Source organism: Squalius cephalus (genome assembly GCF_949319135.1).
Source record: "Squalius cephalus genome assembly, chromosome: 7".
Classification (NCBI taxonomy): Eukaryota; Metazoa; Chordata; class Actinopteri; order Cypriniformes; family Leuciscidae; genus Squalius; species Squalius cephalus.
The window spans coordinates 47,960,631-47,975,018 of NC_137128.1; the positions used below are offsets into that span (position 1 = coordinate 47,960,631).

General features: G+C 46.5%; 1 protein-coding gene across 14 annotated transcripts in view; it reads left to right on the forward strand.

The window, feature by feature from the left end:
* The first annotated feature begins 1,400 nt into the window (after nucleotides 1–1,400).
* LOC307161991 (myomegalin) overlaps nucleotides 1,401–14,388 on the forward strand; it is a 73,896-nt gene continuing 60,908 nt past the window's right edge. For 10 of the 14 annotated variants that reach the window (XM_079877010.1, XM_079877018.1, XM_079877019.1 and 7 more), the window contains exons 1-5: nucleotides 1,402–2,843; nucleotides 6,330–6,467; nucleotides 6,850–6,969; nucleotides 7,252–7,341; nucleotides 13,885–14,064. In XM_079877010.1, coding sequence (XP_079733136.1) covers nucleotides 1,440–2,843; nucleotides 6,330–6,467; nucleotides 6,850–6,969; nucleotides 7,252–7,341; nucleotides 13,885–14,064 — 1,932 coding nt within the window. In that variant the 5' untranslated portion in view covers nucleotides 1,402–1,439. Of the gene's footprint in view, nucleotides 2,844–6,329; nucleotides 6,468–6,849; nucleotides 6,970–7,251; nucleotides 7,342–13,884; nucleotides 14,065–14,388 lie in introns of all 14 variants that reach the window. The other 4 variants (XM_079877012.1, XM_079877013.1, XM_079877017.1 and 1 more) reach the window with 1 other exon arrangement.

Below are 14,388 nucleotides of genomic sequence, written 5' to 3' on the forward strand. Positions count from 1 at the left end.
TATATGGTTACAGCTGATAGATCACATGTTTATATAGACAGTGTATGATACAACAGGATATGTCAACACTCAAATTCTCAAATCATTCTCAAAACTGGCTTTGGTATAAATAATAATAATAATAATAATATGTCTATCGAGAGTGACATTATCCAAAAATGGGATTTTACTGACATTATCAAGGACTTTTCAGCTAGAAAATTGTTTCTAAAGTTAAGTCAGTTGAATTTATTAATACATGAGCATAAAAATGGAAATGTCTATGTATTGGCTAATGGGGTTAGGTAAAGTTTATGTAAAGGCACCCCTGCTCACAGGTCATGCTCTGGGTCAGGGGTCAGGTCACTGATCAACATGTTTCATTACCAATGGCGTTTTGGGACTGGCAGTCACAGCTATTTACAAACATGAATCTGACCTGGCTTATTTACGCAGGTAACCTGCATTAGACATAATAAATGACTGGACTGTAGATCAAATATAAGAACAGTAAACTTAACATGTTGCCCTGGCCTGAACCATAATACATATTCATATAAAGCATGAGGCGTCATCATCATACAGATGTTTATTTCTCGTCTGGTGACATTAGAGGCTCGCGCTGCTGCTGATCTGTCAATCACTCAGAGGGGCGCGGGCACGCGCAGAGCCGCAGACCCGCATCACCTCACTGTATTCTGAGCGGGATCGCGGGAAATATGACCAAAATACTGTATATTTCACAAATTATTGTTCTTTTTCTTGGCTTGTCGTTTTTCAGTCGATGTTGTATTGTATAATGATGTGTAATGATGAGTGTTGCACCCCTGCGGTGTGAGATGGTTTAAGCCTCCTTTCATCTGATGACGCGACCGCAGAATCTGATGTTCTCTGTATCGCAGTGATGATGATGAGACTGACGTCACTCTCTCTCTCTCTCTCTCTCTCTCTCTCTCTCTCTCTCTCTCTCTCACCACTGCCGTGTTCCGGTGATGAAGAGAGACAGAGAGAGAGAGATACGGAGGCGCGTGTTCCGCATCAGACACACACACACACACACACACACACACACACACGGAATATCGACATCGGCAGCGTTTGTCCTCGTGTTTTTGACTCGACTCGCCGCAGTTGAACTCTTAGATGCATCTCTGCTCCAGCGCTCGCGGATTATGATCATTTTTCATCTGATGACACCCTGAGGACTTCAGTACTCTGAGCCGCAGTCTCATATATGGTGATTAATCTATGCTTTTGTTTATATTATGATCTCTGATATTATTGATATTATCTAAAGATATTACAAATATTATAATACTGTTTTTAAACATATTGGATTTGACTACATGAAAACAACAGGACTGTTTTTGTTTGGAATACAAATCTTTTTTTTCTTCTTTTTTTTAAACCAAGGGACAGCGGGTGTTTCAGAATCCAGTGAATATCCGACTCTGTTAGGAATGAAGGAGGCGTGTCGCGTGTGCTCCGGGGATCTGTGTGGGAACCAGCGGCGATGGCTCTTCCACCCGTCAGCCAAGCTAAAGCTGCAGGTTCTGCTGTCTCGGGCTCTGGGCCGCGAGCTTCAGCGCGACGGGCGCTGCGAGTTCGTCTGCAGCAAGTGCTCCTTCATGCTGGACCGCATGTTCCGCTTCGACACGGTGATCGCGCGCGTGCAGGCGCTGTCCCTCGAGCGTCTGCGCAGACTCCTGCAGGAGAGGGAGCGTCTGCGCATCTGCATCACTGCGCTCTATAACAAACACAACCCGCAGGGGGCGCCGGAGGCGAGTGGGTTGGACCCGTCCGTTCACCGGTACTGCGCGCTGCTGCAGGAGGACCTCATCTACTCCATGCACGAGTCCTGGGCGGAGGACGAGGAGCAGATGTGGGAGTGTTCCCTCAATCCCCCGTGCCGCGCGCTAGAGTCGTCCTCGCGCAGGTGCCGAGCGCTGCGTGTGTCCGACGCCGACTACGAAGCCGTGTGTAAAGTGCCCCGGAAGCTGTGGAGGAGCGTCTCCTGTGGCCCGTCCACACGCTACTCCAGGACTGGTACCGGGAGCGCCTGTGGGGAAGAGCGGACCGGCACCGGGAGCGGCTGTGGGGAAGAGCGGACCGGCACCGGGAGCGCCTGTGGGGAAGAGCGGACCGGCACCGGGAGCGCCTGTGGGGAAGAGCGGACCGGCACCGGGAGCGGCTGTGGGGAAGAGCGGACCGGCACCGGGAGCGCCTGTGGGGAAGAGCGGACCGGCACCGGGAGCGCCTGTGGGGAAGAGCGGACCGGCACCGGGAGCGGCTGTGGGGAAGAGCGGACCGGCACCGGGAGCGCCTGTGGGGAAGAGCGGACCGGCACCGGGAGCGCCTGTGGGGAAGAGCGGACCGGCACCGGGAGCGCCTGTGGGGAAGAGCGGACCGGCACCGGGAGCGCCTGTGGGGAAGAGCGGACCGGCACCGGGAGCCGCTGGATGTCCAGCTCGTCAGACGGTGATCACACACTCCGAGAGCGGCTGAGCTGCGGTGGCTCGCTGGAATCCCTGAATGCATCTGAGGAGCATCTCGGAGCATCCGAGGAACCTCCGTCACGGTTGGCGCTGGTTCTGGCTCTGCTGCAGGACTGTGTGTATCGGCCCGTCCGGAATCCTCCCGGCTGCAGGCTCCCTGTTCTGGTGCATCCTGGGGTTTTTAATGGAGGAGCTAAACTGGCCAGTCCAGAGCAGGGGAACCTGTTTGGTGGAGCGAACCACATGATGCTGGAGCCGGAGCCGGAGAGAGACCCGCTGGAGCCGGACAGAGTCCCGCTGGAGCCGGCGCTGGAGGAGCCGGAGCTGCGGGACGAGTACCTGCCCTTCTGTTTCCGGAGGCTCCCACAGGTGAAGCGCTTACTAACAGGACCGTAAGATCCGTGTTGCTTAGGGTCGGCAAACGGATGCATTCAGATGACGCTTCCCACACGGTTTGTGCTGAGCACAACATGTTTCATGCATGTAATGATTTAAAAACACAACTGTCCCTTTCAGTTTTTGTCATGTTCATCACTTTGCATATTTTGAGTCTGTGAGGTTCATGGCAGTATTTATTTGAGATGCATCGAAATGACAATTCCGGGGGCGAAACCGAACATTCAGGATTCACTTGGCCGAAAACCAAAACAGAATATAAATAATACATGAATAATTAGTCAATTACTATTGAAATATTTCATATTTAATAAAATGTTATTAAATATAAAAACAAATATTTAATCAAACTTGATTAATTATCAACACTCAAGTATCTAAAACTGAGTTCTACAAATAGCACGTAAGGCTGTTTTTATATAAACTTTTTTATGACATGATTGTTTCTACTCCAGTTTGTTGGTGAAATATAAACATTTAAACCACAATAAACTGTAATATAACTTGTTTTCATGACAGATCTATTTAAACATACATTAAGTGTATAAATATATACATTAAATAATGAAGACGTCACAAACAGGTCAAGTAAAACAATAATTAGACAACACGTGTCAGGACCTACTCATTGTCGTAATCATACTCTAGATCTAATATTATCACATGGAATAGATGTTGATGCCGTTGAAATTCAGCATTAGAGCGATGACATCTCAGATCATTATCTAGTCTCGTGTAAACTTCATTTAGCCAAGGCTGCAAAGCCGACTCCGTGTTTCAAATATGTTAGACCTATCACTTCTGCCACTAAAGATTGCTTTATCAATAATCTTCCTAATCATTTAGCCTAATCGGCTGCGGCTGGCTGTAACCGATCGGCGAGAGTCGCCGCGTGCCGGCGGGAGGAGCTGCAAACGGAGACGTGAAGCCGGACGCTTTCTGGTTCCCGTAGTGACCGCTCACGTGGTGTTTGCATACTTTACCACAGCTGAAGTGAAATAAATGCAATATTTGCCTAATAATACACAGATGTTTCAGAGACATTTTCATTCAATACTTTATATACTGCATCATACAGCTTCTTAATTTGATAAACATGACACAATATAACATCGCAACTTCATGAAAGAGTGTTTACTGTTATAAAAAACTGATTTGTGAGCTTTAGAGGAACTAAAGGTGTTTGAATAAACACGAAACACACGTGATCGCTGTCATGCAGTGAATCCGGCCAATCATGGAACAGCTGTGTCGTCATCAGCCCTCGTGCAGCCGCTCTTGAGAAGCTGCGCTGGCAGGGGGGCAGGGTTTTCTATTATCTTGAAGCTTCCCCCGGGCGCCGCCATTGGCTAGCGGACCCCCACCTGCTGTTAGCATCCCATTGACTCCCATTCATTTTGGCGTCACTTTGACAGCGAATAACTTCACATCTGAGGCGTTTAAAGACTCCATTTGTCCATTATTTATTTCTAAAGAAACACGAAAATGTATAAAAGGCTTCATTACCTTGTAGCTTCCGTTATGGCCCCGTAGAAGCAATTTTTGTAAAAATAGGCTAACGATTGCGTCATAACCACACGACTCTCTGTCGCACAGTAGAGAGATTACTGTATGGACAGGAGGAGAAGCTCACGAGCAATCGGGGGGACGTGGAGGCAAAGTGACAAAATAATTAATCAGCATACATAGCAAACGTTTCTCCTGCTCCAGCTCATGGACAGCTCCTACTCACACTCTCCGTCTCTGCGAGTTTCGGAAGGGAATGATTCAGATTTCTCTTGGCACAGCTACTAGAAGACAGACGGGTTGCTCACGTCACATCTACGTCGTCAAGCTCTGTTTGAGTCTGCGCAGTACGCTCGACCCCCAGGAAGTAAGAGTTTCTAATTGACTTCACTTTGTCTCCGTTGAATCCAATGGGGTCGCTGTGTCCATTTCTTTTACTGTCTATGTGCGCTGGCTGAGTTCTCCGGCTACTCTCGAGTCGCTCTCGCGGCGCTTTGATGACGTACGTCACAGTCACGTGGTGTAGGCGCTGGATCAAGTCGGACAAAATTTCTAACCGGCATGCACTGCTTCAAGTCAGCCGCCGATCGGTCTGCGTAGAGCTGCATGAAGTCGAACATGAAGTCGAAGTTGAGTTATTTTTCTAGCTGAATATGGAGATGTTTATGGTCACTGAATGAAGTGACTGTGACGTTACATGACATTATTCTCACATGATTGACGTCTTTCGGCGGTTGAAACACTGATTGATGGATTACACGAGACACACAAGCACAAATCTTTTTGTGATTATTGGATGGTAGACGCTGCTAATGTTTAGTGAAGTTGTGTTCACGCATCAACAGAAAACAGCACAGACTAAAAGGTTTTAGATTTAAGAAACCGGTTAAAATGGAGGAATCCAGAGCTAGTGTCGCTCAGCTGACGTGTTTAACAGCTAATGTCGAGAAAAGACACTGAACGGGAAAAACGTGCCAGCAGAGAAGCGTTAGTTATCAAAACGGCTGTTTCGGCTGAATATCTTCGGTAGCTGATATTTGGGTGCATCCCTAATAAAGACACATTTTAATGTTTGATTTATTTGTCTCGTTGTTTTTGTGCGATAAAGAGTTCTGGTACTAAGTCGCTACTTGAGGTTGAAACTTTTGAGAAGCACCAAACCAAAAATAAACATCTGCAGTTAGGGTTAGAGGTTTTAGCTCCTGATCAGCTTATAAAGAGGAGCTGAATCAACACAAACTGTTCCTGCTCCAAACCAGCACTGATGAATGAAGCCACTGTCTGAGCCGTACCATCATCAGATCAGAGATGTTTAGTGTTCTCTCTCTTTCCTCACATCTCTCTATAATCACTCGTTCTCACTGAAGTCTCCGCTAACCCACAGATAACCTGACATTCACAGTTAAATAGGTTAACATGGAGAGCAGGGCAGAACCACTGGCCTAGATCTCTCACGATGCCCTCGAGGCAAAACACACACACACACACACACACACACACACACACACACACACACACACACACACACACACACACACACACACACACACACACACACACACACACACACATGATGTCTGACCTCAATGCATCACTGTTAAAGGACCTCAGATGCGTCAGAATAAACAGTCAGATGAATACAGTCCAGAATCATGTACTCACAGATTTTCTAAAACAAGGACCTTCGATGCTCTTTTGAATAAATTAAGCAATACTGGTGTGTGTGTGTGTGTGTGTGTGTGTGTGTGTGTGTGTGTGTGTGAATCGGCCGATATTAAAAGCCGATAAAATCAGAGTTTATTTTCCCCAAGAGTTGACACTAGTACAGCAGGTTCCAGCAGTGTAAATCAGGTCAGATGTTGTGTTGTTCGGACCGGATGTTGTGTTGTTCTGACCGGAGCTGATTGTGGGTCAGGATTAGGTTTCTTCAGGTTTCTTCTCTGGTTTCTTCAGACTCTGATGGAGGAGCAGCAGACGCAGACGCTTCAGTTCGACCACAGCGCGGGACAGTGTGTCGCTCAACTGCAGAACGCACAGATGCAGGTCGAGGCTCTGCAGACCCAGATCCATCACAGCGAGACCAGCAACAAGGTACAAGAGCTACACAACCCACAAAAAACATTAAAAACATTGAGTTTTTCTTGAGCATCAAAGTGTTTCTTGAGCATCAAATCATCATATTAGAGTGATTTCTGAAGGATCATGTGACACTGAAGACTGGAGTAATGATGCTGAAAATTCAGCTTTGATCACAGGAATACATTACACTTTACTATATATTCACATAGAAAACAGCTGATTACAGTGGAATAATTTGTATTAATTTCTGTGCATCAGTTCAAAACTCTGTTTTAGTGTTCGTTCGTTCGTTCATGTATATTCACTCGTCTCATGTTCACTTTTTAAAGTGTTTTAGTTTAGCTTTTGTTTGTTTTGTTGACTGCCGGCTCAGATGTTAGTGTTTGTGACTCAGAAACTGCAGGAGAAAGTGTGTGAGATGGAGTCAGAGCTGCTGTCCATCAGACAAGCTGCACAGAACCAGCAGAGAACCATCCAGAACCTCACAGACAGCCTGAGAATGAAAGACACAGAGGTGATTACACACACACACACACACACACACACACACACACACACACACACACACTCACACACACACACACACACACACTCACACTCACACACACACACACACACACACACACACACTCACACTCACACTCACACACACACACACACACACACACACACACACACACACACACACACACACACACACACTCCCCATCCAGACAAGCCCATATTTATGCTCTCTCTCTCTCTCTCTCTCTCTCTGTGTGTGTGTGTGTGTGTGTGTGTGTGTGTGTGTGTCTAGACTCAGGAGCTCTACCATGTGATTGAGGACCAGAAGAACACACTGTGTAAACTCACAGAGACACACCAGCAGCAGCTGCAACACACACAGGTGAGCACAAATACACAGACACACACCCAACACAGACACACACACACACACACACACACACACACACACACACACACACACACACACACACACACACACACACACACACACACACACACAACACACACAGATACAGTGCCTCTGGGAAGTATTCACAGTGATTCACTTTTTACACATTTTGTTATGTTACAGCCTTAGTCTAAAATGGATTAAATTCATTATTTTCCTCAAAATCAAAATTCTACAAACAATACTCCATAATGGCAATATGAAAGAAGTTTCTTTGAAATCTTTGCAAATTTATTAAAAATAAAAATGAAAAAATCATATGTACATAAGTATTCACAGCCCTTGCCATGACACCCAAAATTGAGCTCAGGTGCATCTCCAGTTTCCACTGATCATCCTTGAGATGTTTCCACAACTTGATTGGAGTCCACCTGTGGTGACTTCAGCTGATGGACATGATTTGGAAAGGCACACACCTGTCTATATAAGGTCTCACAGTTAACAGTGCATGTCAGAGCACAAATCAAGTCATGAAGTCCAAGGAATTGTCTATAGACCTCTGAGACAGGATTGTATTGAGGCACAGATCTGGGGAAGGGTACAGACACATTTCTGCAGCGTTGAAGGTCCCCATGAGCACAGTGGCCTCCATCATCCGTAAATGGAAGAAGTGTGGAACCACCAGGACTCTTCCTAGAGCTGAGCGATCGGGGGAGAAGGGCCTCAGTCGGGGAGGAGACCCAGAACCCGATGGTCACTCCGACAGAGCTCCAGCGTTTCTCTGTGGAGAGAGGAGAACCTTCCAGAAGAACAACCATCTCTGCAGCACTGCACCAATCAGACGGAAGCCACTGCTCAGTAAAAGGCACATGGCAGCTCGCCTGGAGTTTGCCAAAAGGCATCTGAAGGACTCTCAGATCATGAGAAACAACATTCTCTGGTCTGATGAAACAAAGATTGAACTTTTTGGCCTGAATGGCAAGCGTCATGTCTGGAGGAAAGCAGGCACCGCTCATCACCTGGACAATACGATCCCTACAGTGAAGCAGCATCAGCTGTGGGGGTGTTTAACAGCAGCAGGGACTGGAAGACTCGTCAGGATCGAGAGAAAGATGAGGAACTGGGAGACTAGTCAGGATCGAGAGAAAGATGAGGAACTGGGAGACTAGTCAGGATCGAGGGAAAGATGAGGAACTGGGAGACTCGTCAGGATCGAGGGTAAGATGAGGAACTGGGAGACTAGTCAGGATCGAGGGAAAGATGAGGAACTGGGAGACTAGTCAGGATCGAGGGAAAGATGAGGAACTGGGAGACTCGTCAGGGTCGAGGGAAAGATGAGGAACTGGGAGACTAGTCAGGATCGAGGGAAAGATGAGGAACCGGGAGACTAGTCAGGATCGAGAGAAAGATGAGAAACTGGGAGACTCATCAGGATCGAGAGAAAGATGAGGAACTGGGAGACTAGTCAGGATCGAGAGAAAGATGAGGAACTGGGAGACTAATCAGGATCGAGAGAAAGATGAGGAACTGGGAGACTCGTCAGGATCGAGAGAAAGATGAGGAACTGGGAGACTCATCAGGATCGAGAGAAAGATGAGGAACTGGGAGACTCGTCAGGGTCGAGGGAAAGATGAGGAACTGGGAGACTAGTCAGGATCGAGGGAAAGATGAGGAACTGGGAGACTCGTCAGGATCGAGGGTAAGATGAGGAACTGGGAGACTCGTCAGGATTGAGGGAAAGATGAGGAACTGGGAGACTAGTCAGGATCGAGGGAAAGATGAGGAACTGGGAGACTCGTCAGGATTGAGGGAAAGATGAGGAACTGGGAGACTCGTCAGGATCGAGGGAAAGATGAGGAACCGGGAGACTAGTCAGGATCGAGAGAAAGATGAGGATCTGGGAGACTCGTCAGGATCGAGAGAAAGATGAGGAACTGGGAGACTCGTCAGGATCGAGGGTAAGATGAGGAACATGGGAGACTAGTCAGGATCGAGGGAAAGATGAGGAACTGGGAGACTCGTCAGGATCGAGGGTAAGATGAGGAACTGGGAGACTCGTCAGGATCGAGGGAAAGATGAGGAACCGGGAGACTAGTCAGGATCGAGAGAAAGATGAGGAACTGGGAGACTCCTCAGGATCGAGAGAAAGATGAGGAACTGGGAGACTCGTCAGGATCGAGAGAAAGATGAGGAACTGGGAGACTCGTCAGGATTGAGGGAAAGATGAGGAACCTGGGAGACTAGTCAGGATCGAGGGAAAGATGAGGAACTGGGAGACTCGTCAGGATCGAGGGTAAGATGAGGAACTGGGAGACTCGTCAGGATCGAGGGAAAGATGAGGAACCGGGAGACTAGTCAGGATCGAGAGAAAGATGAGGAACTGGGAGACTCGTCAGGATCGAGAGAAAGATGAGGAACTGGGAGACTCGTCAGGATCGAGAGAAAGATGAGGAACCGGGAGACTCGTCAGGATCGAGGGTAAGATGAGGAACCGGGAGACTCGTCAGGATCGAGAGAAAGATGAGGAACTGGGAGACTCGTCAGGATTGAGGGAAAGATGAGGAACTGGGAGACTCGTCAGGATCGAGAGAAAGATGAGGAACTGGGAGACTCGTCAGGATTGAGGGAAAGATGAGGAACCGGGAGACTAGTCAGGATCGAGAGAAGGATGAGGAACTGGGAGACTAGTCAGGATCGAGGGAAAGATGAGGAACTGGGAGACTCGTCAGGATCGAGAGAAAGATGAGGAACTGGGAGACTCGTCAGGATTGAGGGAAAGATGAGGAACCGGGAGACTAGTCAGGATCGAGAGAAAGATGAGGAACTGGGAGACTCGTCAGGATCGAGAGAAAGATGAGGAACTGGGAGACTCGTCAGGATTGAGAGAAAGATGAGGAACTGGGAGACTAGTCAGGATTGAGGGAAAGATGAGGAACTGGGAGACTAGTCAGGATCGAGAGAAAGATGAGGAACCGGGAGACTAGTCAGGATCGAGAGAAAGATGAGGAACTGGGAGACTAGTCAGGATTAGAGCCCGACCGATATATCGGCGGGCCGATATTATCGGCCGATATTAGGCATTTTCCAAACTATCGGTATCGGCATTTATAATGGCCGATAAATGAATATTTAAAAAATAAAATAGAAGCAGCTAGGGCTGGACCCAAATATTCGAATATTCGTTCAGTGGGTTGGTATTCCATTTGAAAATTTGACATTTGAATATTCGTTGTTGTTTTTTTTTGTTTGTTTTTTGCACACCTGGGATCCCCCGCGAAACTGTTCTCATTCGCGCTTGAATAAGGCCGGCGAAACACTGGCTGCGTGGCGTGAGCGTCTCAGCTGCGTGGCATGTCCGTTTTTATTTCGGCTCCCATGTTAACAGGTTGGAGTTTGCACACTGCCTGTGTGAGACACGCGTCTAAAATGCGGCTCGAGCCACGCGGAGAGCGCGGAGTTTGTATGGACCGAAGTGCATGCCTGAGCTTGTGTTTTGGGTTAAGCTGCGTTGCTTTGACATTGTGGAAAATAGAATAATAGTAGAAACAAAATGTATTAGCCTTTTTACCCCTTATTATCAATCTAAATTAATCTCGTTTTTAATTGAACTTAATTTCGTTTTTCTTTATTTAAATTTCTTTTTTCTTTATTTAAATTTAGTTTTTTCTTTATTTAAATTTCGTTTTCCTTTATTTAGCCTAAATTTCGTTTTTCTTTATTTAAATTTCGTTTCTCTTTATTTAAATCTACCCTTTACTGTGTCAGTAATTTGTTAGTCAGAAAAATATTAGACTACCTTAAAAGTATTGCTTAATTTAACAGACGTGTGCGTTTTATATCACTGCAGTGTCCGTTCTCGGAGCATAATGGATAAGTTGGCACTGCTTTATTTCGTTTTCAAATACATTTAAGAGAAAAGACTTGTCAAGAAGCTTATTTTATTAATAATTTCATTTATATAACTTTTGGTTCATCTTTGTTTTTATTATTCGGGCAACAAGTTTGTTTTTGGACATTTGTTTTCTTTTTAAATTGCTGTTGGTCATTTGATTGACTGTTTAAAACACAATAGATATCATCAATGCACTTTTTGGATAAAACTGCGGTGTATTTTGGCCATGATCAATGCATTGTCACTTTAATTCAGTGTAAGCGGCGCAGCAAAAATAGACTCGGCGCCGAAACCCCCGCTGCACTGCTGTTCACGCAACGCTCCTGCTGGACGCTCACGCGCTGCTCCTGCTCCCGGTGTGAATGCATTATGCACTCATTGATTAACATGGACGGCGAAAAAAATACGCGCTGCTCACGCGCCAGCCCTGCCCGCATGAGGTGCACCGCTTCCTGCTCGCGCTGTTCTGTAGTTTACTAAAAGTTTATTAATTCTGAACGTGTGGCGTCTCGCGTGCCCATCTATAGGCTATTGCACCAAATGCGACACTACACTCCCTTGTGAAGTCGATTGGATGAACGGTTCTCGAAATAATCAAAATGCAAACGGGACATTTGACAGACGCTTTTATCAAAAGCGACTTACATTGCATTTCAAGGTACACATTTACAATCTTATCAGTTCTTGCTTTGAACCCATGATCACACACACACGGAATGACCTTTGTCTTGTTTAATAATAATACAAATGATGATGATAATAATCATCATCATTGATTTTTTTTTTATTATTACTGTCAATATTAATAATAATAGTTGATTTTTTTTTTTGTTCAAAGGTTGTTTTCATATCTTAAGTTTGTATTTTTATATATTATATTTATCAGAACTGTTCATGTTTTGTTACGCGTTTCTGGATTTGTAAAAAATATATATATCGGCCGATATATCGGAATATCGGATTTTTAAATCACCAAATATTTGTATCGGTATCGGCCTTAAAAATCCTTTATCGGTCGGGCTCTAGTCAGGATCGAGAGAAAGATGAGGAACTGGGAGACTCGTCAGGATCAAGAGAAAGATGAGGAACCGGGAGACTAGTCAGGATCGAGGGAAAGATGAGGAACTGGGAGACTAGTCAGGATCGAGGGAAAGATGAGGAACTGGGAGACTCGTCAGGATTGAGGGAAAGATGAGGAACCGGGAGACTAGTCAGGATCGAGAGAAAGATGAGGAACTGGGAGACTCGTCAGGATTGAGGGAAAGATGAGGAACCGGGAGACTAGTCAGGATCGAGGGAAAGATGAGGAACTGGGAGACTCGTCAGGATTGAGGGAAAGATGAGGAACCGGGAGACTCGTCAGGATTGAGAGAAAGATGAGGAACTGGGAGACTCGTCAGGATTGAGAGAAAGATGAGGAACTGGGAGACTCGTCAGGATTGAGAGAAAGATGAGGAACCGGGAGACTAGTCAGGATCGAGAGAAAGATGAGGAACTGGGAGACTCGTCAGGATCGAGAGAAAGATGAGGAACTGGGAGACTCGTCAGGATTGAGAGAAAGATGAGGAACCGGGAGACTAGTCAGGATCGAGAGAAAGATGAGGAACTGGGAGACTCGTCAGGATTGAGGGAAAGATGAGGAACCGGGAGACTAGTCAGGATCGAGAGAAAGATGAGGAACTGGGAGACTCGTCAGGATTGAGGGAAAGATGAGGAACCGGGAGACTCGTCAGGATCGAGAGAAAGATGAGGAACTGGGAGACTCGTCAGGATTGAGAGAAAGATGAGGAACTGGGAGACTCGTCAGGATCGAGAGAAAGATGAGGAACCGGGAGACTCGTCAGGATCGAGGGTAAGATGAGGAACTGGGAGACTAGTCAGGATCGAGAGAAAGATGAGGAACTGGGAGAGATGAATGAACAGAGACGTCCTTGATGGAAACCTGCTCCAGAGTTCTGGATCTCAGACTGGGGCGACGGTTCATCTTCCAACAGGACAACAACCCTCAGCACACAGCCAAGATAAAAGAGGAGTGGCTCCGGGACAACTCTGGGAATGTCCTTGAGTGGCCCACCAGAGCCCAGACTCGAACCCGATTGAGCATCTCTGGAGAGATCTGAAGATGGCTGTGCACCGACACTCCCCATCCAACCAGATGGAGCTTGAGAGGTTCTGCAAAGAGGAATGGGAGAAACTGCCCAAAACAGGTGTGCCAAGCTTGCAGCATCATACTCAAAAACACTTGAGGCTGTAATTGGTGCCAAAGGCGCTTCAACAAAGTATTGAGCAAAGTCTGTGAATACTTATGTACATAAGTACATTTTTCGTTTTTTACTTTTAATAAATATGCAAAGATTTCAAACAAACTTCTTTGACGTTGTCATTATGGGGTATTGTTTGTAGAATTTTGTGGAAAATAATGAATTTAATCCATTTTGGAATAAGGCTGTAACATAACAAAATATGGAAAAAGTGAAGCACTGTGAATACTTTCCGGATGCACTGTAAATACACTGTAAAGTACACACACACACACACACACACACACACACACTCTCACACAGAGCTTTCTCAGTATTTGAAGCGTGTGAAGGGGGATGAGGCAGCAGGACTCTCTTCTCCTCTGGTGTTTCTCTCCTCAGGCTCTAGATGGCGCTGTGGACTCGAGCACTCTGTTCTCCTGTCAGCTGGAGGCCCGTCACACACACACACACATACTGACCCAGAGACGCCTGGAGGATCTGATGCGCTCGCGAGACCGACTGCAGGACGAGCTGCGGGACGCAGAGGAGCACAGAGAGACCACACACACACACAACCAGGTGAGCAGACACACACACACACAACCAGGTGAGCATACACACACACAGCCAAGTGATCACGCTCACAGACACACACAACAAGGTGCATCATTTACCAGCTGAGTCTCTCGGTACCGGCCGCTCAGAGACGTGTGACGCTGCTCTTAGAAACATGAAGTCTTTCTCATCTGTGTATCCCCTCCTGTAGGGGTTAGGGTAACACACACACACACACACACACACACACACACACACACACTTCTCAAGCGAAGTTGAGATTATAGTTCCAGGACTGCCGTCATGTAGAAGATCACATGCTTTCTGGGTTTATTGTGTACAGATGTT